Source organism: Ochotona curzoniae, unplaced genomic scaffold (genome assembly GCF_017591425.1).
Source record: "Ochotona curzoniae isolate NIBS_2020 unplaced genomic scaffold, NIBS_Ocur_1.0 contig_43, whole genome shotgun sequence".
NCBI classification, from domain to species: Eukaryota; Metazoa; Chordata; class Mammalia; order Lagomorpha; family Ochotonidae; genus Ochotona; species Ochotona curzoniae.
Genome location: NW_024466218.1, coordinates 17,611,424 through 17,638,105, shown reverse-complemented (window position 1 = coordinate 17,638,105; position 26,682 = coordinate 17,611,424). Strand labels below are relative to the sequence as shown.

General features: G+C 43.7%; 1 protein-coding gene across 1 annotated transcript in view; it reads right to left on the bottom strand.

The window, feature by feature from the left end:
* The window catches only part of SETBP1 (SET binding protein 1), a 338,546-nt gene that overhangs the window by 293,019 nt on the left and 18,845 nt on the right, over positions 1–26,682 (bottom strand). The window contains exon 2 of the mRNA XM_040984958.1: positions 24,693–25,340. Within this exon, the coding sequence (XP_040840892.1) occupies positions 24,693–25,178 (486 nt within the window). The 5' untranslated portion in view covers positions 25,179–25,340. The remainder of the gene's footprint in view (positions 1–24,692; positions 25,341–26,682) is intronic.

The window sequence follows — 26,682 nt, the reverse complement described above, 5'->3', positions numbered from 1 at the left end:
TCTCCCTGGGGCATCAAACCAGTAGCTAATAGCCTTTTGGATGCAAAGACCAAGCAACAGAGGTTGTAGGTATGTGGAAGGCTCATGAAAAAGGTGCCCATAAAAAGAGGTCTATAACAAAAACAGTGGAGCTCCTCACTGCGTCCTTGCACCAGGCCGCAAAGACAAATCTCTACAGCAACTCACACAGTGTCCACTGGATCCCTCAAAATTCCATGCTTCCCGAAAGAGCTCACTTAGCGTTCCTTCCTTAGCAGCAAGGAACCCAGCCAGCACTGACTGCTCCCTTCCTTGGTAGCCTGCTGATCATTAGTTCCACTGATTTTCACTCTCGACTTTCTCTTTGTTTTACCCCCCTAACTGAAATTAAAAGTGAGGCTTGGACCTACACAATAAAATTTGTTTCATATTGCATTGTTTTAGGCAGATAACTGAACACAACAAAGAAAGTTCTATTCAATATCTGCCTATGAAAAATATAGTGCTGTCCAGGGACCAAGGCTAGAGCACATCCCACCCCACTATACCTGGTTTCTGCAAATACGCCACGTAGTTGACTCACACTGCATTCACTTCACAGGCAGACTTCTGGACATTGGTCTACACTACCATTTCTGGACTCCCTTCATGACAGACTTCTGATTCCACACCTCCAATGAAAACACACTCTCAAAAAGTTACAGTGACTCCTACTGCTAAGCCTGTGCCCTGAGAGTCACAACATCTGAAAGATCTCCTTGGCATCTTCCTGCTCTCACCAGACCTGATCACTCTTTGAAGACTTCTTTCCTCTGCCTATCTTTTAAACATTTGCAACCCTGGAGGCTCTCTCCACAGACCTCAGACACTGCATATTCTCCCAGGCAAATGAAGCCACTATCATGGTTTAATCTATTAGTGCACCCCCAAAACCCACAATGCTCTGAAGAAACCAAATAGCCTCCTGGTGGGCACTGCCCCATGCCTGTCTGTTGGACCCTGAAACTCCACAGGCACAACATTGATTGACTTCTGTTAATGAGCCCCTCTTTGTGAATGCTCAGATCCATTTACCTGGGTGGTATCTTAAATTCCACCTTCTCATTAAACAATTAAGTCCCATTAGCCACTGAGTCCTGCAGAGTCTACTTGCATAATGCCTTTTAAGCCAATTCACTTCTGATGATGTCTTCAGTCACCAGCATCTCAGGTTTTTATCACTTATCACCTCAATTATGTCAAAAGCCTCCAGCTAGTCTCTGTCTCCCCTGTGATCTGTTAACCACATGGTTCTCTGTGACCTTTCCCTCTGCCCATGTCATCCTTCTATATAAAATAAATCCGATTTGGGGGGCTTAGGAATAATATTCACCATACTAGTACATACAGCCCAAAATGCATTGATTCAAAGACTGAACCCTAGAGCTAGACCTAATAGGTCCAAATGCAAACTTCACCACTTACTAACCCCTGTGACAGCAGGCAACTGACTTACTGTTTATCTGATTCAGTTCCTTCATTGCAAAAATTGTGATAACAGTAACTAACACTTAAGGCTTTATGGAGATTACATGAAACATACAGTGAAGGGTTCAGAACTCAAACCTGCACATAGTAATAACATAGATGCTGGTTGCTTCCTATCTCTGTTTTCCTCAGGTCTCACCTCTGCTCCTAACAATCTTAGCAACATTAATTCAGACAGAATCACCTGCATTTGCTTCCACTCAACGTATGATCGCCCCACCACCCATGTTTTTGCTGACCACATCCCCCTTGCTCCTCAAAGTTTTGCTCCAAGGTTTACCTTCCCTCCATTCCAGAAGTTTTCACTCTGGACCCCAATCTGATTTGGAAAGTTACCCTTTCTGTTCAATTCATTTAAATATTCTATAGCTACCATTTTCTTTCCCTAAGTCAACATTTTCTGATTCTTAAAGCCAAGTAACATTTCTTATCTAGCTTTATATTCTTGATGTTGAGGACAATGACTGCTTTGAAACGACACTTATTGACGTTGACTGAGTAAATGGTCAGGATGAAATATTAACAAGGATTCAGATATTCTTAAATATACTTACTCACATTTAAAGCAACACAGCAACATACCTGGTTGCCCTCTGTAAATTTTAATAGATTGCAAATAAATTTAGTACTGACAGATGTGATTACGCCCAGGGAAATAATCAGTTTTGAAAATCACTGGGCTATAATAATGAATAGCCACTGACCAGCCAGAAGGTTCCTACTTCTGCCTTCCTTCCCATTGATTGCCCTGCTCTCTGGAATAAATCAGACACTAGAATTTGAATAAAATAGCCAAGCTGTGCAGAAAAGATCACAATGAAGAAGTACATTGTGTCCCTCAAAATTATCATATTTCTAAGTAATGAGTCTTCAATGAGAGAAAAGAAGATTGTGCTTTTCTTTTGGAGATAGCCTTCATTAATTCTTCAGAGTGGATCTAATCAGTGACAGCAGAACAAACAAGAGCATGGTGAAGGCCTCCTCTGAGGACCTCCCCTCAAACCAAGCCTCCTTTCTATTGGGTACTACTGTTTCAGGTTGTAGTTTGGACTGTTAGATGTGAGTGTCCAGCACAGTTTCTGTGTTTTAGGATTAGATAAGACTAAGAAATATGGGTTACAATGAGGAATATTATGATTCAAAAAGGAAAACAGATCCTAACTAAGAAGTGTCCAAAAACAAAAGAACCTTTCACAAGGGCATGGAGAAGGCTAGGGAGATCTTCTGTCCCAACTCTCCTGCCCCCCACCACCGCCCCACTGACCCAAGAATTTAATTGTTGAATGAAATTTTACATTTAAGGTGTTTGGAGGGACTGAGTTTCTTAAAAGATTATCACTCCTGTTATTAAATTTTGAGGGCAAAATTCCAGATATTTCCAACCATTCAAGCTGTCACTTTCTTCAATTTTACCTTCAGAATATCTGTCCCATGAACAGAAGGGTAAGGCTGGCCATGTAGGGCACCGGTGGCCCCTAGTACAGTGCAGGTTTAGGATCTTATCTGAATACATGCACACAAGACAGATAACAAGAAATCCACAAGGTGCTGTCAAAGAAACAGGAAGTGATAAAGAATGCCTTCCTCAAGCCTGGGACATCCACAGATCTAAATGATCATAATCTCTTACCCCAGAGTGAGTGACAGGAAGAAGGGCACCGACAGGAAGACGTCAGAAGACAGCCTTCCTTGGGTGTCAAAATGAAGGCTCATACCTGCAGACACACTTTCACCAAGCATGTGCATCAAATGGCTATAGCTCTTCATTAAGTTAAAACACCGAGTTACCCAAATGTTCCGATTGAATAGTGTTCATTCTAGTTACCCAAACATTCATTCTGGGAAAAGTACTTCAAAGAGAAGGGTATTAAAGCAAGACTGAACGATGTTCACATTGTCACACACACACACACACAAAGCAGCTGACATTTTATTTTGCAGATAAGTAATGCTTTAAACTTCCCAACATCCTTTAACAGGTAAAGTTTCCACAGCCCCACAACCCTACTCCCTGAACAACATCCCAGTCAAAAAGATCAGTGGCAAAGGGATTTATCTTCCCTGTTGACCTCAGAATGTGAAAGCAGAAATCAGAGTGTAGACATGCCCGACACAGGACAATTTAGCCAGGTCCTTTCATCTTGTACTGTTCTCTTAATAATCTAAAAACAAATGATGTAACAGAGCCCATAGCTATGTAGCTTGAGGCATTGGTTACAGCAAGTCCTTAATGAAATCTGTGTACCTTAAAAATTCAATAAGCTTCAAATTCAGGTCATTTGCAGTCAAACACCTCATGTAATTAAAAATCCATAATATTACAATTCATTATCTCAAAACTGGATGTGAGAGGTCCTATGTAACTGTAAGAATATGAACTTTAGAATCAGATTGACCCAAGTTCAAAAACTACCTCTCTTCCAAATTCTTTACATGTTATTCTACTTCCCAATGCCAAGTTACTCATCAGGAACAAAATGAGTATATAAGGGGCTGGTTCCATGGTGTAGTTGGCTGAGCCTCCATCTGTGGTGCCAGTAATCTCATGTGAGTATTGGTTTGGGTCCCAGTTACTCCACTTCTGATACAGCTCCTGGCTAATGGCCGGGGAGGGCAGTGGAGGATGGTAGTCACATAGAGAACTCAGATGGAGCTCTGGGCTCCTGTCTTTGGACCAGCCTAGTTCTGGCTGTTCGATGCATTTGAGAGAGCTAAGCAGTGGATGGAGGCTGTTGTTTCTCTCTTTGTAAATCTGTCTTTCGAATAAATGATGGTAAGTTCACCTTTTATCTTTCAATTTACCTCTTGAAGTTATTGGGAAAATGCCTGTAGTCCTGTGAATAAAGAGGTCAACTCAAGAAATCCCTATTGTTATTCTATTATTCACCATCTTTTTTCAGTGATTTCCAACGTTAGGCCTTGAAACAAAGCCAAGTTCCTACTTTCCTTGAACTAAAATCCAAAAACTTGGAGACACCACTTACAAATTATTGGTAACAACTCACATGGAGTTAGTTTCAAAGTTTAAAAATTGCCTAAGAGCTCCTTGAAGCTTTAGGAATAGAACCTGAATTGGAAGGGAGGAAATTCCCTTCTGAACTTGAAAGTCAAAGAACTTCAGAGTGGCAGGAATGTTTCAGACACCCACTCAAGGTCATGTGAAGGCTCTCCTTTCTGATTTTCTCCAGGCTACCTGAGAGCCAGAAGGAGCTCATGTCCTTTGAAGTTCGCCCTGCCTCCCTCCCCACCCCCAGCGACCATTACTACCCCAACACCCTTTTCTAACCAAAGATTTCTATGTAAAAAAGGAAATTGTCTAAAATTGAAACTGCTTGAAGCTATTATTACCTTTGGTGACTGTGGGAAGAAAATGGAGGAGGGGTGGGGGTGAGAGATGTTGATGAAAATAATCTGAGTCATCACTTCCTGAAAGAGGTGGCAGTGTGCTTAGCAGCAGATGGGAAGCCAAAGGGTTAGGGCTGAGGGATGAGGGCTGGGAGGGGCCCCAGCTCAACCACAACCTCACAATGCACAAGGAGGATGTTATCTTCCGGTGGGGGCTTCCCTCTGCAAAACGACCTTCCAGGGTTTTTCAGACAAACCATGGGTGCTGCTCACCATCAGCCTGGAAAACCAAAATGAACTCAGGCAGAGCCATTTCTTACAAGCAAAATCAGCCAAGACCAAGCAAGAGGGAGCAGCTACCAATGACCGAATGAAGGCGCAGCTGCCTCATTTCCTCATCATCTCCCAGACCCAGATTCTCCTGTCCACAGAGCCCCTGCCCAGCACTGCTACACAATGATTTGAGCCATGCAGGGCTACCCCATTAAGAACCAGTGCCCTGGCACAGCCAGACCTAGTGCTATAATCATTTTATATTCTCTCTTAGATGCAAAATTACATAAAATTATTCACTAAACTGTCAGCAGACACAGATGATTACAAGATTTAGGTGTTGAAAGAAAACAACAATAATGATATCAAATCAAGGGCCTCACATTGCGTACGAATCACCTGCTTCAAGAGGGAGACATGGCCTCCTTTTCATCTATCTGTTGCTCACTACTGTGGGCAGTCACTGAGATCGCCATGGAAGGCAGGATCTCAGCATCCATGAGCTGAATAAATGAGTCAAGAAATGAGTATTGTGCTGCCAAAAGAGGAGTCAAGAAAGCATGGCACATCCACATCACTCCAAACTGGTCCATTACAGCCAGTTAATACAATTTCCTCTCCTCCATATTCCCTCTCCACCTTCATCCTTATCCCCTGCTCATTATGCAGACTGACTGAATGCCGCTCAAAATATTTTCTCAATTAGAAGAGAAAAGAGGAATTTGCCACTTGTCTGCCTCTGTTCTGTTGCCTGTCAGCCTTCAGCAAATATTTCAATCCTGGGTCTTTGCCTTCTGCCAACCCCTGTCTTTTAACCTTTAACTCAGACCTGTTCAAATCTTCTAGCCTTTACCTTCTTCTCATCTTCACAGCACAGACGCTGGCCAATGCACCAACTTGTCTGGGCTGCTACAATGAAAGGAAGGGAGGCAAGATGACACTCCCAAGTCAATGAGAGTCAGAAGAGGGTCGCTGGCACATACTTATAGGACAAAACAAGGCTTAGGAACACCCACATGTTGACCTTCCAGTTTGGGCATCCATAATCATTTCACTAGTCTGGGCCCAGCCCCCACTTCAGTGACATGGTACAGGCGGCATTCAAGGCTGTGGGGCTGGCTATCAGGTGCCCCCACCAGACAGAAATCATGTAAGCCAGAGCAGTAAAATGTAGAGCTCCTGGTTGACTCTTCCCAACACTTAGGTTCAACCACCCCATCCTACCTGAATCACTGCAGTGCCCTGTCCTCCAGCTATCCCACCATCCCCCACACCCTACATTAGGACCAGCAGTTTATTCTTTTCTCAATCTCACAGGTGCCTACCAGATTATGAACTGTGCCAGGTCTGTATGCTGCTGTGAGTGTGGGGGGATGGCACGGAATATTTAAAGGCTTTGTTCCTTTGCAACAAGTAGTTTGCTGTCTGATAGCACTCCTTCCCATGTAATTAATTGTGCTGTCTCTTGGCTCGTTAGAAACAAGACCCTCAGGTCCCCGGCAGCATTATGCAGGGTAAATCATGTTTAAGTAACTCCATAACTAGTGGGTCAGTTTTATCTTTTGTCTTGGCTGTGACCATTATTTAGCTGGGTTCTCAAAATGCCCCGCAGTGGAGCTTTCATGTCAGGCCAGTATTGAAAGACAAATGTTTTCTCCTCTTCCCACCCCCATTGCCAGCCCCTTTTCTCTGAATGCTGCATGCACAGGGCAGCTGAGAAATCAAAGGCTCCTTTATCTGATTTTCCTGGGCAGAGGCTTGGTGGGTTCAGTAGGGTTCAAGAGAGAGGCACCAAACTGTAATAAGACGAGCCAAGCCAACAGGCACGACAGACTCCCATGCTGTGTCAACGACCGGCCACAGCAATCAAGTGCCCTGTCCTTCTTTTTTTTAATGCTCAGCATTGTGATACTAGAAAGGGTGGCTTTTTTCTAGGCTGCCACTGATCAGCCGCCGCATGAGGCTGGACAATCCTGAGACTTCACTGACCTGGGCTCTACGGCTGCATCTGAAACAGGAAGACAGCTCTGACGATCCTCAAGGTCTCTTTCTTTGTGTGTGTCCATCACGCACCGGGAAGCAGCCTGAACCTCTCAAATAGCCACAGAAATACTGTCCAACAGGATGAAACGCTATCTTCTGAAGAGATGAAAGCATCAACTTTCTTTATAGAGTCCCCTCGTATAAAGGAAAGGGAGAGAAGAGAAGAGAAGGGAAAAACTTGATGTCCATTTCCCTGAGAGGATATCAAGGTGTGTGGAATTTTGGCTAATGAAGTTGCTAAAGTTATAAAGAAAAGTAATTTCTTCTGCTACAGGAAATATAAAAAGCAGATCTCAAATATTGTCCCAGATTCTGATCCTACCACACTATGCTTTCCATGGGATGCTGTCGTTTTGCTGTTTAATTTTAGCACATTTGATTTTTCCATTTTTGTTTTCACCCTGGACATCCTAGAAACCAGGGGCAAACATCCTCTTAGCTGCAGACCCTACCTGTCACCTGCCTCCTACACTCCCTCAACTGCAAAACCATCAGTGGCTATCGGGTCCCCAGGGCCCATCTCTCCTCTCATGTCCTCTAGAACTGTTTTTACTCTGCCTACAGTGTTCATCACACATCATATTTACCCTTCCTCCCACTCACCTCGGGCTCCAAGAAGACTGAAACCAGAGAAAGCTTGCGGTCCTCTAGCACCAAGACACCACTACAGGAGGTCTATCCACCATAAACATTTGGATGAAGTGAAACAAGAACATCTCTGATAGAAACAAAACAGTCTTGTCAGAGGCCAAGGCCTTCTTAAGAATTTGTCTCAGCCCATAGTGAGATGCCCTTGACCAACTCTGCCTTGTAGTCACACATCTCACCAATGAGGAACTTAGAAGTTGAGGCAGGGGCCAATTCAATGGATTAATCCTCCGTTTCCAAGCACCAACATTCCATATGGGTGCCAGTTCATGTCCATTTCCAATCCAGCTCTCTGCTTATGGCCTGAGAAATAAATTAAACTTTAATAAAAGAAGAAGTTGAGTTAAAAGTAAGAATAGAATTAGGGCAGAAGGAAATCAGGGCAAAACAGATGGGTGACCAAGATGACTGCAGACACAATGGAAGCAATGTCCCACAACCCTTCCCTCTCCTCCAAAGCCCAGACCTCCAATCCAGCCAGCATGACAAACCTCTGTCTCATCAACATTAACATCATTGGGCTGTTTCCAGCACACACATACATGTCCACACAGATACCCTCTAACATTCACATGTCCAGGTACCCTCTAGTTGGCAAACAGTGGCAATGGGTAAACAATCCAAAGCCACAAAGATTTGCTTCAGTGTGGAACCTGAACAAACAATGAACAACTTTGCAAGTGGCCACAGATGGCTTAAGTTCCCTGCCTACAATGAGCACTAACACGATTTGCCATAACTAATTCACTCTTTCACTCCAATGCCCTGTTCCCCCAACTTCAAAGGGTGGGGGCGAAACTCCTCATTATGGCCATCTGCATTTCTGTTCCTTTCTAATACGGAAAAAAGTGCAAATTGTTCATCAACAGGGTATGGATGGGTTCCATTTAAAGCAGTTTTAAGAGGTTTGAGAGATGGGAGAAAACATATGATGGCCGTTTCCCTGAAAATCTTATTTGGAGAAGAGTTGGAAACAAAAAAGAGGTTTAGCTGATCACGACCCAAGTTGGAGAAGAGAGTAAAGTAAATGAATGAGCAAACCACAGACAAAACAAAACAGACTAGGAACAGGGAGTGACCGCATATGGGATGAAATCCAAGCCTTCCCACCTAACAGGCTGAGGCTGATGGGAAAGATAAGAAGGAGACCTCAGGCCTAAGCAACCAGTGAAAACAGCGCAGGATAGGGCATCTCTGCATTCCCCAGGGCAGAGGCAGGAGGGTGGCGCTCTGTGAGGATGCACAGGCTTCTGTACTCAGGGCCTTTTTCAGACCGCTTTTCCTAAGTGTCAAGAAGATGCTTATGAATTCTTCAGAAAATGGCTAAACTTCTCTCAGAAATCAAGATGCCTGTGGCTGCTCCTTTTCGCCTCCCTGAAGGCTCTCTCAGCCTCTTCAGCATGATCACGAGGCCAAAGGCACTCATGCTCTTCACTAGGGACCGCAGGAGTCTTCCTGCCGGCTCTGGGCCTGTTCTCCTCCAACTCCAGTTGCCTTAGGATTTCCTAAGCAATTCTGCACATTTCCTGGTACTCTCTTCACCCCATGGCAGGAGAGGGAGACTGCATTCTTTCCTGATGTTCTTAGGAAAAACTCTCATCTCCTACAACCGGGCCACCAGGACTTTTCCCCCAATCCACATCATGCAGGTGACTCCGACAGGCCAGCTAGTTGGAGTTTGCTTAACACAACTAAGGCATCCCAGGAGGAATGCGCCAACTACACAGAGTTCCACACAGTCTCAGGGCCCTGTTTCCTTTCTTCAAGCCTTTTTCTAACATCCCCTCTACTGCCACCCCTGGCTGGCCTATCTCCCATTCCCCAGACTCTCAGAGTGTCTATGTATCATGTTTGTTTCTGTCTCCTTGATACAATAGGAAACTAGGACGTTGCACTCAAGATCAGGCAAATTCCTAGAAACTGAACAATATCTCTGGGCTCCTTCACCTGTCCCAAAACCTAGGTAATTTTTTTTTTCTTTTTCATTCATACTCATAATTCATAGCAGGGAAGCATGACTATATCTGCTTTTTTTCCCCTCTAATATGCATTTGCTACCAACAACAGGCAGGTGCTACAAGAAGAGTGCCCATTGATTGGATAAAATGTATGTTTACAGATTAGTGTATCTAGAGAGACAGATGAACCGGCATCTCTGTTGTGATTTCCTGAAATATTAAAGTGGGAAAAGAGTTCAAGATCTTTTCCACCACCTTCATTTCAAGATATGATCCCTGAGAACAAGAGGCAGGTGAGGAAAGAGGTCAAGTGCAGACTACATGTCTGCCTTCTCAAATACAAGCTCCAAAAGTCGACTGACAGTATCTTTCCTCCCAGAGGCTAGACCTGCACACAGACACATGCACATGCCACACTGAGTGCCCCCTAACATGCAGAGCAAGCCACAACACCCTCTTCAGCTAAGGCTCCTAGAGAAACATGATCATGACCTCACACCTGGGACTCCGCTGACCCTCTCTACATTGGACTTGAACCGCTTCTTCAACTAATCATCTTCCCACCCAGCTCTTTGCGTCCAATGGCTGCACGTTGTGTGCTGCGACCTCAGTGTCCTCATAGCTAGACCTCTCTCTTCTGAAAAAAGAAGCTCCAATGACCCACAATTATCTCACTGCACTGACTAAGATGCACAGAAGCAGTCATTTCTGCTTCCTCAGTCAGGATTCAGAGAGAGAAATCCGTTGCGAGCCTAAAATTGGGAGCAAAGGTCAGCTGTTATTTAGGAATGAAGCTAGAAGGAAAGGGCAGCATCCAGAAGTTCAGCAACACCTCCCCCACCCCCCCCCCAGGAGGGGGCTGGTGGAAAGGGACACAGCTGGCCAGCCTGGGGCAGTCACTGTGTGGCTCCACCTCCAGCTGCCCCATATGGGCTACCAGCAGTGGCCTCAATATCAGTACAAAGCCGCCAACATGCTAGGAGGCAGCATTTTTTAATGATCTCAGAATCACAGGCCAGGCTTCTCCACCAATAGGGTAGTCTCCATTGCTTCTCTGCTAAGGTCACCTGGCATGATGGGACCTTTCTTCCAGACTTTGCTGTCCATAAGGACTGGCCACTTCTTTTACCCCATGTCCACACTTTCACTCAGATGCTGTCCTGTCTATGGCTTTGGCCTCCCTCTATTTCTAGACATGTGCTTCTATCTTTTCTGCTGACTTCCCTAGCTTCTGTTACCTCTTCCCTGAAGTAAGAGGTGAGATGTTTCAAATTTCTTGACAAACCTGTTATCCCTTCCCCTTTCTATGCTGAATATCTCAATGACAGCACATGGAGTACATACATTAACACCATAAAGCCACATGCATCTCACATGGATGCCTTTCACTTATGTCTCACTTTATTCTCCTTAAATGGGCTCCTTGTCTTTCTATTCAATAAAACACACACTGTCCCTATCACTCAATCAGATTGATCAGTTAATTACATGGCATTTCTTGAGAAATCGTTGACATCTTCCTTCAATGACACAGTCCATGGAGAAGGCTTTCTGCCTTATTCTTACTTTGATAGCACTTACAAGTCAGATGGACAACATGACCTCACTTGGGATATTTAAGGAACCACGCCCAGTTACATCTCCATAACAGTCAGTGCCCAACACACAGTAAGCGATCATTGGAGAATGCTATCTATGAATGAATGAAGCAATGAGTTGGTGAGTAACTGAGCACTGCCGAGCAGTATAAGTTCACAGAGGCAATTAGCACCGGCAGGGGCATCCAAAGACCATTCAGCTGAGCTGTGAGACTGTCTTTCTTGGAGAGCATCTTTCTAACATCCAGAAGAGTCTCTGTTTCTTTTGTAACTTCCTGCTGTTCCTCCAGGGCTCACAGCTCCAAGATTTACAAATCTAGGTAAAACAATTCTGGAGAGAGATGCTGGCTAACCCAAGTGCAAACCGCTGGGACCATTCCCAAGCTCACACCCACTGGTTGCCATGTACCAGCGGACCCAGGCCTGTGGACAGCATCCCTTGACGTGCCTCCTTCTCCAAATCCAATGTGTCTACTGTCTTCTGCTTCTCCCTGTGTCTCCTTCCTTCACACAAGGTTTATGTTCACACTAAGATTGAATTAGAAAAGGAAGGGAAATAGAAAACATTCAGAAAAAACCACGTCATAGGATCGTACCAAGACCAATTGTAGGACCGTGGTTAAGTACATTGCTCAGGCCACACTGTGACATTTTTTACAATGCACATTAATAGAAACCTTCGACATGTTCTAAGAAATTAAAGAAAGATACACATTCACAAAGACACAAGCACACAAGGACATATGTTGAGTGGCACAGGGAAATGCTGTGGCCTGGAGAACAAGCAAGAGTAGAGCTCTAGCTCTGTCTCCTTTCTTTCTGTATGTTGCTCTTGGAACTGTTTTAGTTTTTATTCTATTCAAGGGAACCCTCAAGTCTCCCATTCTTCTGGTCATTATCGAGCCCAAGCAGTGAGAGAGGAGGGGGAAATGGGGTGCTGAAGAACAGATTTATGCATTCTGTGAATGTTGCCTAATTTGTACATCCATCATACATTTGTTCCCCAGCCCCTCCTCTTGTCACCATAGAGCAGTGAAAAGTACCTTTCTGTTTAACAAGGACAAGCTCATCTTGCAGGGCCTGAGTTGGGTTGGGAGTGTGTGGGGCATGGGCAAATTCCATAAAGCCACAAGATACTCTAAGATGATGTACCAGAGCAGCTCCAAAGTCTGCTGACCAGAGCCCCACAAAAATTTGGACTGCAATGGGAAAGAAAGCATAAAGCACGAGCCTTGGAACTAGGAAATCCTGTAAGCTTTCAGGTTTGACTCAATCTCTCTCTCTCTCTCCTCCGTGCAGCCAACTATTTTGCCCTCAGCTCACTTCACATGGAAACATATGGGCTGAGGCAGCACCTTGTGCGGTCTTCCAAGGCAGGGTCAGAAGGTGAGATTACCTGCTCCCACCTCAGGTTCAGCCACTTGAGCATCATCTCTGGAGCCCCAGCCAGCTGCCTTAGCGCTCAGGGCAGGTATCCTCAAATCACAGTTTCCTAGTGGTTTCAAAGACCTGGAGGTGAGTTACTGGAGGGCTCTGTGCCTCGGTTTAATCATCTGTAAAATGGGGACTATGATAGGAGGGGTTGACAGAAAATGGTGCCAAGTGCTTGGCAATGTTCCCAGCTACATTCAGTTCCAAAAGGTGGCTGCAGTTATGAATGGGGCAGTATACCACACAATCAAGTGTTTTCCCTTTTGATCCATACTGAAGAATGACTCCTCTATGCCTGACATGCAATGCATATTCTTCAGAAAGAAACCAGAAAGGACAGGAGGCCAGGCACCAAAACCTCTTTAAGAAAACCCCCTAGGACAGTTAGGCCCAACCCTCAGCAAACCCGTGGGATCTCACTGTGACTCACGGAAAAAAAACAAACAAAACAAAAAAAAAAACCTTGTTAACAGTGGTTTTAATTTTTTTCTGTTTTGTTTGTGATTTTCTTTCTGCAGTTTTCTCCCCAACCAGAGGATTAACATGTAGGTTCTTAAACAAGGGGGTCCCCATTTGCAGCTGACAGCAGCAGCTGTAACCTCTGACTCCCCTGCAGAGTGGCAGGGAATCGAATCAAAAAGAAAAGCAAGTGGACAACCTTTCCTCCGGGAGCATGAAACACAATACCAGTCTTTCGCCAAACCAGGCACACACCAGCCCTGATTGGAGGTTGCCTTGGAACAAAGGGAAATTGGTATTAAAAAAAAAATCTACTGAAAGCCAACTCAGCAGATGGTTTTTTCCTGGGCTCCAGGAGGGGCTGGGGGGGCAGGAGAGGATAGAGGCTGGATGCTGGGATAACCCAACTGCCACCAAGATACAGATGACTGAGAAGTGACAAAGATGGCAAAGAGGACTGACCTCTAACCCTAGAATCTCACAAAGGGCAATTACACCATGTGGCGGATATCTGGACGCAGAGGCTCACCACTTCCAACCTGCAGCTGCTGTCAGACACAGCCATATCCGGAGGTTTGATTAGGAGCAGCAGAGAGGCCAGAGAATGGGTTGGGGGATACCAGAGGAAGCAATGTAAAAGTTTAATTAGAGTCTGCTGTTTGTTAGTGATCTACCACTGGCTAGTTCTGCTGGTGAGCGCCTTCTGCTCCCATTGACTTATAACTCTTGAGAACCACTTGACAGTCACTGTCCCAGATTATCCTCAGAAGAATGTGAGTGGGAGAAATAAATTATATTCCTTTATTAACGATGAGAAAGCACAGACTCCAAAGCAAAAGAAAAACTGAGAGTGAGGACCCATGGCTGGTAGGCTATCAGGCACCCTAGTCTCAGGCCAGACAGCACTCCAATAATTGTTTAGAAGGGGCCTCTTGCTGAACCTCACACTTTTAGTCCCAGTCAGGATACCTTAGAATACTCAGTAAGTAACAATAACATGTACATTAAATCACAGTGAGCCAGCGATCTGCCAGCCCCCTGCTGTACTGCCAGCCTTTCTGTGTGATCCTACCTCTAGGGCTGCAGGCTGAGGGAACAGTGAGAGCTCTCAGCAGGGAGGTGGCCTTGGGCAGGTAAGAAAGGAGTGCTGAGTCTCCAGGCTGAATGCTCAAGGCTCAGGTTTACCTACAGCTTAGGCCCAAATGGTACAGTCAGGACAGGCACACTTGAGACTCAACTATTGTCTCTGCAGAGAAGGCAGTAGCAAGATAGCTGGAGAGGAATCTTCCAGCTACAACTTGCCACTGTTGGGAATCAGGAGATCTGAGGGCAGGAGTCCCCCACCACACCCCCAGCCCTTGTAATTAGCTACAATGCCAGGCAAGCTCTTAAAAACCCTCAGAGCTGCTTCTCAAGTCTGTAAAACAGGGAGGATTAACAACTACTTTACAGAGCTACCCAAACAACCAACCAGAAAGGGCAGCAGTTGGATAGACACAAATATGCTTTGTACAGGTGCTGGGCAGATGTGAAGGTTGTTATCAATTGCCCACCCAATGATGTAGCATCTGCAATGCAACATTTGATCTGTTTATTATACTGCCTAGGGTTCTTTCATATCTGTTCTGAGATTACTTTTTTTTCTAACAAGATCTGACTATACCAGATACACCAATGTCCATGCCAGTCACACCACAAGAGCAGAATTTAGATGCCTCAATTCCACCCCAGCGTATCTGAATGGGAGCACAACATGGCAGCATGATGGAAGATTTCTGAAGTTGCAAAGGAAACCATGTAAAACACACAGGGGTCAGCAGGCAGAAGCTATTTGGCTGGAGGGTACTGTTTTCCATGTAATTATCTACACTAGCAGAGTTAGCTAACACCAGCTTGTTTAACATCTAAATTGAGAGAAACAAATAAGCAAATGCTACAGTAAAAGATGTAACTTTTATCCTCAGCGCATGTATCTGGTAAGCAACTATCTTATCAGACAAGATGTATTTAGCAGGCCTTTCATTTAGGTAATGGAGACCATCAAGTAAACGAAAAACCAGCTTCAGACATGGCAGACAGAGCCCTGGCTAGTGACCTCTCACCGGAGAAAGCACTTTGGAAATGGAACTCAAATGGGCGGTGCTTTTTCTTACTGCCTCTGTGTAGTTCTAGCTCCAAATCATCTAACAATTAATTCACATCTCTTCCTGAAACAATACAGAGAAGTCATAATGCAAACATCAGAATTAGGGACCAGAGAATCTATGGATGGAGGATATGATGTACTGGGAAGTGGTGATCTTGTCTCAATTCCTTGGAACTTGGAACCATGCCAGCCACATAGTAGTTCTAGGTCTCTTTCTAGACCTAGCCCAGGGACACATGATCTCTCTCTGTCTCTCTACTTTTCACTAACAAGTAAGCTGAGTGGAAGACATGGAAGACTGCTGACATTTCTGAGCCAGTTTATATTTTAAATGATTCCTCTTAATAGGCAAGGCACAGTGGCCCACCTTGAGGGACACAGACACTGTCTCCTTCTGATGACTTTCTACTCACCACATACCTTCTATTCTTCCCTGAGAAACTAGAGAGTAACTCATGGGAGACAAAAAGATCATATTGGAGGGGGGGAAAAAAGACAAAACAACAAACAAGCTCTAAAATGTGCACCCAGAAACAGATACTAATAATGATTATGTGCTGACCAGCAGGCCAGCTACCAAGGTGGAAACTGCTTAAGGCCTTTCAGAGCAAATAAAGGCCTCCATTGTTTCCTCTAGTAGAGAGATAAGGGAAGGGCAGGCAGCCACAAATGCAAAAAATAAAAGTAAAAATAAATCTGGGGCTTCAGTCACATGCAGGATACACAAAAAGGCACTTGCCATCCTTAGGTGAGATGCACCAAGATACCATGGGAAATGCAAAGTATCCTCAAAGATCGGTCAGCTAACCTTCCAGGGCTCCGGCTGTGTCACACTCAGTGACAGCAGTTTCCCGTTGCAGGCCTCTGGCACCAGTGAGCTCACTGCTTTACCAACGACCACCTAATTCAGACTCTCGGATGCAATCTATGGGACATTTCTGCACCCAAGCATCCACGGGGGTGTGTCCTGCCCCACCTTCTCCACATATTCTATTGAGCTCCACTGATTCCTCCTCCAAGTCAAGTCACCCTGAGTGCCTAACATGTTGAGCTTTTTTTCCCAAAGTACATTGGGAAACTACATATATAAACTATACTGTGAATCTTTAGTTTATCATGATAAATACCCTAAAAAGCCTGCCTTTAAAGCTTGGCACTGTCTGTTTTCTGTACCTGCTGTTGTTGGAAGTCTGAACCCAGAAGGTCCAGCCCCGACTCTAAGAACCTCTTACACATGCCTATGTGCTCCTCCACGTCAACCGTCCTTAAGCAGTCCCAACAGCTTCCTGACTAAAGCTGTTTACCTTTAACCAGCAAGCAAGTCATCTAGAGATGTTCTAGTATATTGTGCTCTAAGCTAACTTTAAGGTGAGATGTCTAAACTTAAAGTTGCAACACTCAACAGAATCAAAGAATGGGGTATGACAGGGCCTAAAGGGATTGTGGCCCTACTTTTAATTTAAAAGTTAAAAACAAAATCTAACTAAAGGTCAACTAGAAATGCAACACTTTCTGAGGAGGTAAAATTGACAATGAGAGAGAATTGAGCGCGGGAGCAACTCTATACGTGAAGGCAAGGTAGCAGCCACCAGCTGAATTAAACTTATTCCTTTGACACTGTTTAAAAGCTTTCATTTGATTCATTCTTTGTGTTCAATATTGATCTTGGCTTGACAGATAAATGATCACAGAGGGGGAAAAAAAAGACCTTTGAACCATCCCTAAATGAATACCGACCATCTTCGTCACCTCCGCCCCACCCAATAAAGAAGAAAAGTGTCGGGGTGTTCTGAACTAGTAGATACTGTGCAGGCATTGCAATAAGATGCTGAAGTTGTGCCCAGCTAACAATTTGCAACAGTCCAAGCCCTCAGTGCTTCAGTGTGCCTGCTCTGTGCCCACAGTAATTTCCTGTGGGTAGTCAGACAGAGGACTCAGGCAAGAGTAAGTGTGACAACTGAGGGAGGTGCTGTCCTTAGTGCTGCATAAGCACTTTCCATCCTCACAGGGACACCAACAAGCGAGAGCTTTGTTATCTCTAATTCTCTCAGGAAAGCTTCAAGAGACTAAGCACCTTGCCTGAGGTCATGCAGAGTGAGCAGGCAGCTGAGCTCCACTTCAAAGGCAGGCATTCTCCCTCCAGGGCTTAGAGTCCCTTTCTAGAACCAGGGGCTGCGGTTCTAATCTACTCTGGAAGTAGAGACTCTTTCTAAAGGATCCTGCATTCCTCACCTAGAATTCCACATTAGGACCACGCTGTCTACACTTAGAGAATGAATGACTATCTGAACACAGTTTTCCTGCTGGTAAATCTCTCAATTTATCTTCAAAGAGGTAAAGTTCTCCAAAGAATATTCCTTAGGGCAGTCCAAACAGAAGTTAACTACCAGAACACACCTAAAGAAAAACAACGCTGGTCAGCTCCAGGCCTTAAGCCCAGAAAATACAAAACAGAATAGGGGTAGTGGGAAAAAGTGAGTATTCCCTAAATGCCTTCTTGGAAAACAAGTTTGGTGCAGCTCACCATTTTGTGAGTTCAACTGACACTTGTTCCCATTATTTCACACTTTGACATGCAAGGGAAAAAAGAAACAGTTTGAGGATAGAATAGTGGGTTCAAAGGGAGGTCAAAAATCTGTTTATACTAACCAGTGTCCTTAAAGAAACAGACCTTCTCATCTCACTTTTTTTTTTTTTGCAAATATTTATTTGTTCATAAGTCAGTTACTGAGACATTAACATCTACTAGATCATTCTCCATATAGCTGTAATGGGCCAGTCTGAAACCAGGAGTTGCAACAAAAGAATCTCCCAAGTTGGTAGCAGCAGCCCAAGCACGTGGGTCATTTTTTGCTGCTTTTCCCAGGCTATAAGCAGAGGGCTGGACCAGAAGTGGAGCATCCAGGAAATGAATAAGTCCCCAAATGACATGCTGGAGTCCCAGCTGGCAGCTTTATCTGCAATACCACAACATTGGCCACCCTATAATAATTCTAAAACTGTTCTTTTAATATGCGCAGAGACCCAAGGAAGTAAAAGCATTTTTTTTTTTTTTTTGCTGAGATTGTTAATAACAGATGCAAAGCCAGCGCCCAAGGATCCTGTCTCCAAGAACAATGTTCTTCCCCTCATACCTCCAGCTCAACACATCAGATGTTCCCTGTTGTTCTGGGGAGACTAACAGTTCATGGAAAGGATCATACGTCACTCGCCCATGCTGTGTTTCATTCTGAAACAACTAGAGGGAAGCCCACAAGGAAACAAAGCTTCCAGGCATTCTGATGAATGCATAGGGATCTACAGCTTAAAAATTACACATCACACACACACACACACACACACCTCTCTGGGGAATAAAAATAAAATTAAACCAGAAGGGAAATGTGGCTTCTCATGAAGAAATGCTGATGAGAGTTGCTCTTCTGAATAGTTTTAGAGTTCCATGCAAAAGATGTGCATGCCCCCAAAGTGTTCACAATGCCACATTCCCAGTTCCACGAGAAGGGAAACCTAGCCCTCATCAAGCAACATATTTGGGTGTGGCAGAAAAGTACTGATGAAAATGAAGGCAAAGAAAGAAGACCTGAATCACAAGGAAAGTGGATGCTATGGGCTGCATGCTCAGGGCCACTTGTCAGCATGGAGGAGGGGCAAGTCAAAGGTACTTGGTCTGACCACTTGCAAAACCACCTCTTGCAGCTATATCCACTGCCATCTCCCACAGACTACATGCTCCTCAGCTCTGTAGGCAACCGTAAAGACTCAGGAGAAAACTGTGCCTCTCCACATCCCTCCAGGAAAAATGCATCATCCCAGAGTGGTTCCATCTCATTGACAGCATTCCACCTCTACCACACTAAACTTTCTGCACCTTGTCACAGATCCCTTACCCATCTACTTGCCCACATCCAAAGCCTGCCAAGCATTCCTCTTACTTACAGAATGAAATCCAAACCCATTTCCTTATTTGATATTCCCGACTCTATGTAATCTGATGACAACTCCACTTTCCATTTATTATACCAGTAAAATCTTTCCCCCACCCTTCCTACTTTATGTGTTTGGCACAAAGAGTATGCTGTCTGAGGAATGAGTAAATAAGGGAAGGCACCGTTAGGCTCCCAAATGGGGGTATGGAGCACTGAGATGAAAACACTGTCGAGAGATGCATGATGCTGGTATTGGTGGGACTAGAGAGGCTCAAACGTGAAAGTGTTTCTACAATCAGGTGTCTGATGAGTATCACGTAAAAGTCCTTGGCACTTTAGCAAGTAAGTTCTTCCATCAGGTTGAAGGGAATACACTAAGTACAAAGAAATTAAATATAAGACATGTTTTCACCAATAGCAAAACACAAATCATGAGTATAGTAAAGCAACTAATTAAAGAACTTCAGCTCTTGAGACTTTACACACACCACTCCCAAACACCCTAGGAGCATGTGTCAGGATAGGATCATGTCATCCCGAGCTAATGTGGCAGGAAAGTTGAGAGGTGTGTCCTTTCCTCTCAGCAATCCCCCAATTTCAGAGAGTGCAGTAAAATAGCAACAGGGATTCAGCATGAAATGTAGTGTCTCATAGACTTGTCTTAAAACTTTGCCCCTGCCACCTACTGCTCAATGTCCTCATCTGTCAATAAACAGGACTGTTCTGAGGACTGACTGAGAACGCAGCAAGAAGAGAAACTGCCAAATAGCTTAATCCTGTGTGCTTTGCAAGTCATTCTTTTTGGTTATTATTGTTCAAAAAAATCTTCCTTCCAGCTTCACGGACATGGCTGGATGTGGGAAGGGCTTTTGGTGTCAGAGACTTGGTCCCTAGAGTGGCACTATGGAGAAGTAACAGGAGCTTTGGGACATGGGCTCTAGTAGGAGCTCCTTGGGTCACTGGGGACATGTCTGAAATATAGTTCTCAAGTGTCCCCTTGGGTCCTTGTGAGAGGATTTTTTAAAAAGCCTTGGTTTTCATCCACTCACTCTCCCTGCTTTCTTGCTTACTATGTGGCTTTTCCTCCTCACATTTTGGAGTTCTAAGGGATCAACAAGCCTCTTTCCTTCCTAAGTAACTTGTCTCAGGTATTTCCTTGTAGTAACTAGAGGCTGAATGATACAATCATGTAGAAATAATCATCTACATTTGACATTTGAAAAAAACTGATCCTCAAATAAGATTATACCCAAGATCCAAATACAAGGTCAGCTGTTGTCAAGCTACCTTACCATCACCAATGCCCTGAGACATTGTACAGAGTTTGTCCAGAATTTCTGTCCACATGTCCATGTTTCTTGATGTTGACCCTAGGAAGGTGTCCCTGACTCCCTCTGTTCCAAGAAAAGGAAAACTGTCAAACTGCCAGCCTGGAGTCTCCTCACAACTCTGCCACTAATAGTACATTTTACACTCTTTGTTTTGGTACCTGAACTTGCTTCTAGAGACTCATTGTCACATTCTCTTTAATTTGTAATGGAGTGAGCTAGAATGGAGCTAGAGGAAGTACATGTTATTATATCACTTACCTGAACAAGTTGAAGATACAACAGTGTTGATCCTCTGTCAAAGAGCAGAGATATGGGAAGAGACAACGTGCTGAGCTCAATCTGCCCAGGGGACACTTCTGGAGCCCCAAGTATGTTTCAACTCCTGCATTTAGTCCCTATTCCCTATCAAATGCTGTTCCCACCCCTCATATAAATCCATACATCATAAACTTTCCCACCATTACTGTGTGGAAGAGAGCAGACTTGTCCTGTTAAACAAGCTCATGCAGCCTTGAGCCAGGTGAAATGGTGTATTCATGGGTCTCTTCTCACATCCTACCACTCAGGGGGCATGCTCTCTAACCGTTAATAAGGTCCCATCGACTTAGAGGGTCAGTGATAAGTTTGAAACCTAGGAGAACCCCCTTAATGATGCCAGAAATATAACCTTTTATCCAAAAGCAGTAGAACATTTCCAACTGGAGTTAACCTAGCAGAGGCTGGCATGTGATATATAAGCCGTGCTATCATTTTTCTACAGAGCTTTCTTTAAAAAAAAAATTGAAAAAAAATCATTTGGGATCCAATATAAGCTGTCTTTGCCTCTGGCTGTCAAGCAATGACTTGAACAAAATTAATTGGCTCACTCAAAAAGGAAAAAAATAAAAAGCACTTAATGTAACACCCAAGTTCCCCCAGCCTCCAAACTTGGAAACTGAATTATTCACACACACACACACACACACACACACACACTAAAACAAAATCGTGTTACCCTGAAATCCTATGCCTTTCCCCTAAATCTAAGGTCAATAAGCATATTTTTCTAAGGGCCAGATAGTAAACAAGTTAGAAGGCCATGGCAACTCTTTCCAGATCATTCCCATGAGCCACTGTAATACAAAAGCAGTCATATACAAAACACAAGCCAGTGGACCTGGCTCATTTCCAATAAAACCTTATTTATGGGCACTGTATTTGAATTTTATTTAGCTTTCTATGTTACAAACAGTTTCTTTTGATTTTCCACCAATATTTTTAAAAGTAAAAGTTATTCTTTGGTTGTAAACTTTATAAAAACAAGCAAAGTTTGACAAAATAATGACTTGGCTCTCATCTGCAAATGGCCACCTCTTAGTCCAAGCAAGCACTTAGAGCACTCCCAAGTAGAAGTCTCCACTAGCTCAAGCACCAATTCAGCCAGGTCCCTGGCCTAGCTCCTATCCTAGGACGTGATTCTGGGGTGCACTTTTTCAGAGTGGCTGACCTCATTTCAAAGAAAGTCTGTCAGACTTGATTTCAGGGTTAGATGCTCATCTGTCACTTACAAAAGGCCATTCTCATCCCCTCCCTATCCCAAATTACCAACCACATACTCTTCATTCATATAAGTAAATACATTCTGCAAGTTGATGCCATTGAACTCTTCAACTCAAATAGTAGGAAAGCGTTTCATCTCAACCTCAGCTTCCATCTGTGACTTCCTCTGCTTGAAAACAGGAATCAGAAGGCTATTAAATTTATATTCAAATATAATAGAGATCAGAGAATGTTTATGTTATCTATCAAAGATGTAAGATTCCTCGCTGATAGTTTCAGCCATTCATCTTTGGAAAGTAACAGTAAATAAAGTCATGAATAAATGCAGGAACAACGGCGATGTAATATAGGAAGAAAGCTTCTGACTCTGAGACCTTCTCATCACAATGTCATCATTAAACAGCATTGTGCATTAAGTGTCAGTCCTCCTTTTTGCACCCTCCAACTGCTGAAGCAGGGAAATGCTTACTTGACAGATCACAAATTCAAAGAAGCAATTGTATCTCTCTCAATAAAGCTCCCAAAAGGTTCCCAGCTTCTTGGATGAGAAGTACCAGCCTAATAACATCACACATGAGAACAAAAAATCCACTGCACACTTTGGTTCTAAAATATTCCCTATGTTACAAATTCACAACTTCCAAAGAATTATTCCAAGGCAGTGGAAATGGGCAGAAGATTATTTTGGGGAACAATCTGTGGCTTTAGGGGAAAATCAGATCTGATCAGGACAATCTATTCTCTCTTAGGGAAGGGTGGATTTAGATTTACACATTCAAAACTGTAGGCTGGCTGCTCCTATTCTGGCTGTGATGGGGATTGAGAGAAATAGTTACCACAGTGTTAAGCACTGCCCATCCCTAAAAAACCCACCTGCACACAAAGCTTGGCCATATCTGGCCAACGATGAAGGCATTCATTCTCAAAACTGGAGAGCTCCAATCACAAAGCCAAACTTCACAAAGTATTACATGATTTGATCTATTGTATTTTCTTACCAAAAAAGATCCTGTTTCTGCATATGCTAAGAAAACTTAATTTTATAATAGAGAATCCAGAAATCACCAGAAATTTATCATTAGAGAAAAGGAATAGTATGATCTCTATTTTCTGCAAAACAAGTCTATTTTTAAAAGTTTCTTTGCCTCCTAAAATGTCAAAGTAATTTAACCACCTATTCAGGTTAATCTGGAATTGATAGGATTCCTGGATACATGATTTAGAGCTTTGATACCAGTGCAGATTTCCCAGGCAAAATTATGAACATTTCCTCACCTTAGAAAGTTTGTTATAGCCCATAATTTGTTTTTATCTTAAATGCAAGAAATCAGTCAAAACAGCTTTCATAAGGAAGGACCCAAGCCGCAGCTAAATAAAACAATGATTCCTAGTGGTCTTATCGAACAGGATTACTCTGCAACTCAAGAAATACTGCAGACCACCTTTGGGCTATTAAGGAAAATTATTCATTCATTTGAGCCGTTTTAACTAATCTACCCTGGTAGAACCTAAATGAATGATCAAATGTCAAGGAAAGAAAGCCAGAAACTGGGATTAACCACTATAAACCACAACCTTCAAACTGTCAAAAGTATTCCTAAGCCCCAAAGATTGTTGAATGCAACCAAAAAAAAAAAAAAAACAAGCTTCACGTGCTAAGTCTGTTAGTACCCTGCCTGAGTGTCACAAACCCTCCCAGGAAGGAAAGACATGTGACTCTTGAAATGCAAAATAAATGCAAGGAAACATAGATGCCCCCTTTCCCTAGTAATGGGCAGCCCCCACCCTCTCTAGAGAGCTTTGTACATTGATCCTTAATTTTCAGGAGAAGAATAACAGTTAACTATGTTCATCTGATACTCAATCTTAAAAGTTCAGGATGTTGGATAAAGATTCAGGCCAATCACCTGCCCCTTCTCTTTCTCCAGTTCCAGTTCTGATGTTCATCAGTGGTTTCCACGTGATGATCTCTCAGCTTTGTAACAGTCTTAGTTTCTGTAAAGACGGGCTTTCTTGGTCTGGGGCATGATTCATCTAAGAAAGATTTACAGTACTGATGATTGAAACCAAGAGGAGATTGTAACAGTTTTTCACTGTTTTGATTGATCTTTTTTTAAAACATGCCACTGCTGACTACGAGAACCAATGCAAATATCAAATTGAAAGAAAAAGCTCTTAAAATTTTGTTACAACTTAGTTGACCCAACCAATTATTTGCAATTTAAAAAAAAAGCAAAAAACAAAAAGCCTCTCTAGCATTGTAATTCAAGTAGCTATTTTTTAGGTGAGTAGAAGATAAAATAAATAAAACATTACACTAGACTTGCATCCGAGACATTTCTTCTGCAGACCCTGATTATTCCAGCAAGAAAATCATTAATTCAGATGAAATGTTAAGTAAGATAAATAATCCCCCAAATTTTGGAATTAAAAATGGCAAAAACAAAGAAACAAGCAAAAGAAACCTAAAAGATACGGCTTCCTACCTTCTTTTTGGAGTGGCTTCGTTCTTCTTCCTTGGTGGTTTTGCTATTTTTCCCAGCTCTGGACACTTTCTGGTCCCCAGACTGTTTAATGGTGATCTTAATCTCAGGTGGGCATATATAGTTCTCCAAGTTCTTTGGGGGTTTCTTAGCCCGCTTTGTCGTCTGAATCTTCAGCTTCAGACTCCCCTCAGTGAAGTTTGCTTCCTTGATGGAAAACTCCTGTTCTTCCAGGCCGTCTCCTGCCACCCATTTCTCACTGTCTGCATTGGAGTTAGAATCCACATCCCGCCCTGAGCCCAGTTCATCCTCCTCTTCTGGCTCCATTCGTTCTCCACCCACTGGGATTCCCTTTCCGGGTCCTGCAGTGGAAAGCAAAGTGTCTCCTGCACAGCCAGGAGCTACCGGGACCTTACTGGAGGAGCCGGGCAGGAAATCCGACTCGCTCCCTCTTTGCCGGGAGCTGCTTAGTATTTCCCTGGACTCCATGATAATCCTACAATTTCCAGGAGTTCTCAGGAGAGGCAAAGGAAAAAAAAATGTGAGACGAAAGGATGCCCAAAATTCCAAGAATCGAGTGTTCTGACGACGGGGTTCAGAGTCCCAGGGATGGAGACACGGTGAGGTGTTCAGAAGAAATCAGATCTGCAACTGAGAAGCAGAGAGTGTGTTAGTTTCTTCAGGAAGGAAAAGAACTCCAAAGTTGCTCAATCTAAATCCAAGAAGCCCTTTTTGACTTATCCACAGCATCAGAAAAAGGGAAGCCCAAGAATATGCACACCACATCTCCGCATTGGATGTCACTGGAGTAGGGGGGAAACGTGACACCCACATGCCTTCGTAATGGGCTGTTATTCATTTTTACAGCTGTGGGCTCAAAATAAAGATAAGAGGAGTGAGTTCTCCAGTCCAGAAACAAGCTAGAGGTTTCTTACTGCAAAGCCACAGCTGGCTGAGTCACCACCAAAACCAACCATGACGAAAGGGAAGTCTGAAGTGTCGGTGCTCCACTCTGTGGGAACTGCATTTGGTTGGCTTGCACCACTTTGCCTCGCCCCTGTGAAGAGCGCTTTGCAGAGCTAAACACAGCCTTGACTTCAGCCAAGCTCTCCATTCTCTCAGGGGCAGGGTATTTAGCTGACCACTGGGCTTTATTATTTTCCATCAGATTATTTCAGTTTTACAAAGAAAGTATTCCCTCTATTTCCACATTTAAAAAAAAAATCAGAGCTTAGGAGTGAGTCTTGAAAAATGCAAAATACACACACACACACACAGTTCAAGAAAAAAATCACAACACTGTGATTTAAACAGATTCGAAAAATGTTTCCATTGACAAAAAGGCTAGTTAATCCTTTTCAATTATCTAGGTGAAAATTGCTATTCTCAACTGTTCTAATTCCCTTACTGGGTCCTTCAATGAAGTCGGACTACGGCCACACAGAAGCAAGCAAAAGAGAAAGATGGAGAGAAAAGGAGCATTTTATAGGCTTTGCAAGGGCCAGGACTTCTCACAGAATCTTGGTTTCTGCTTTCCTCCAAGTGAGAACACAGTAACCAGCCAAGCACTCTCTCAGCCACTGTGGGATCAGCTAACCCATCCTCCACCCTTAGTTGCTGTCTCCTGTTAGTCTCAATTTCATATTCATAATTTTCAAAGAGCAAAGGAAATACAATGCTCATTCTTGACAAAACACCTACAAACCCAAGACTGCACAAAACCTCAAAACATCAGACTCTTGTGCCTCAGGCTGTGGGTTAACTCACACTCACACCTTCCCAGCTGGTGGGGGCTTTCACGCAGTTTCCCAGCAGAACACATCCCTGTACAGATGAGCTCCCTGCCCCCAGGACCGCCAGCTCAAAGAGTTGGACAGAAAATATACCCAGTTAGAAAACACCCAGTGATGCCTGAATAGGCACACTGAAGATGTTCAGGAAGTAGAAACCAGGAGATGGGGTGTGTGTCTGCTCCCTGTAGAATCAGCACCTT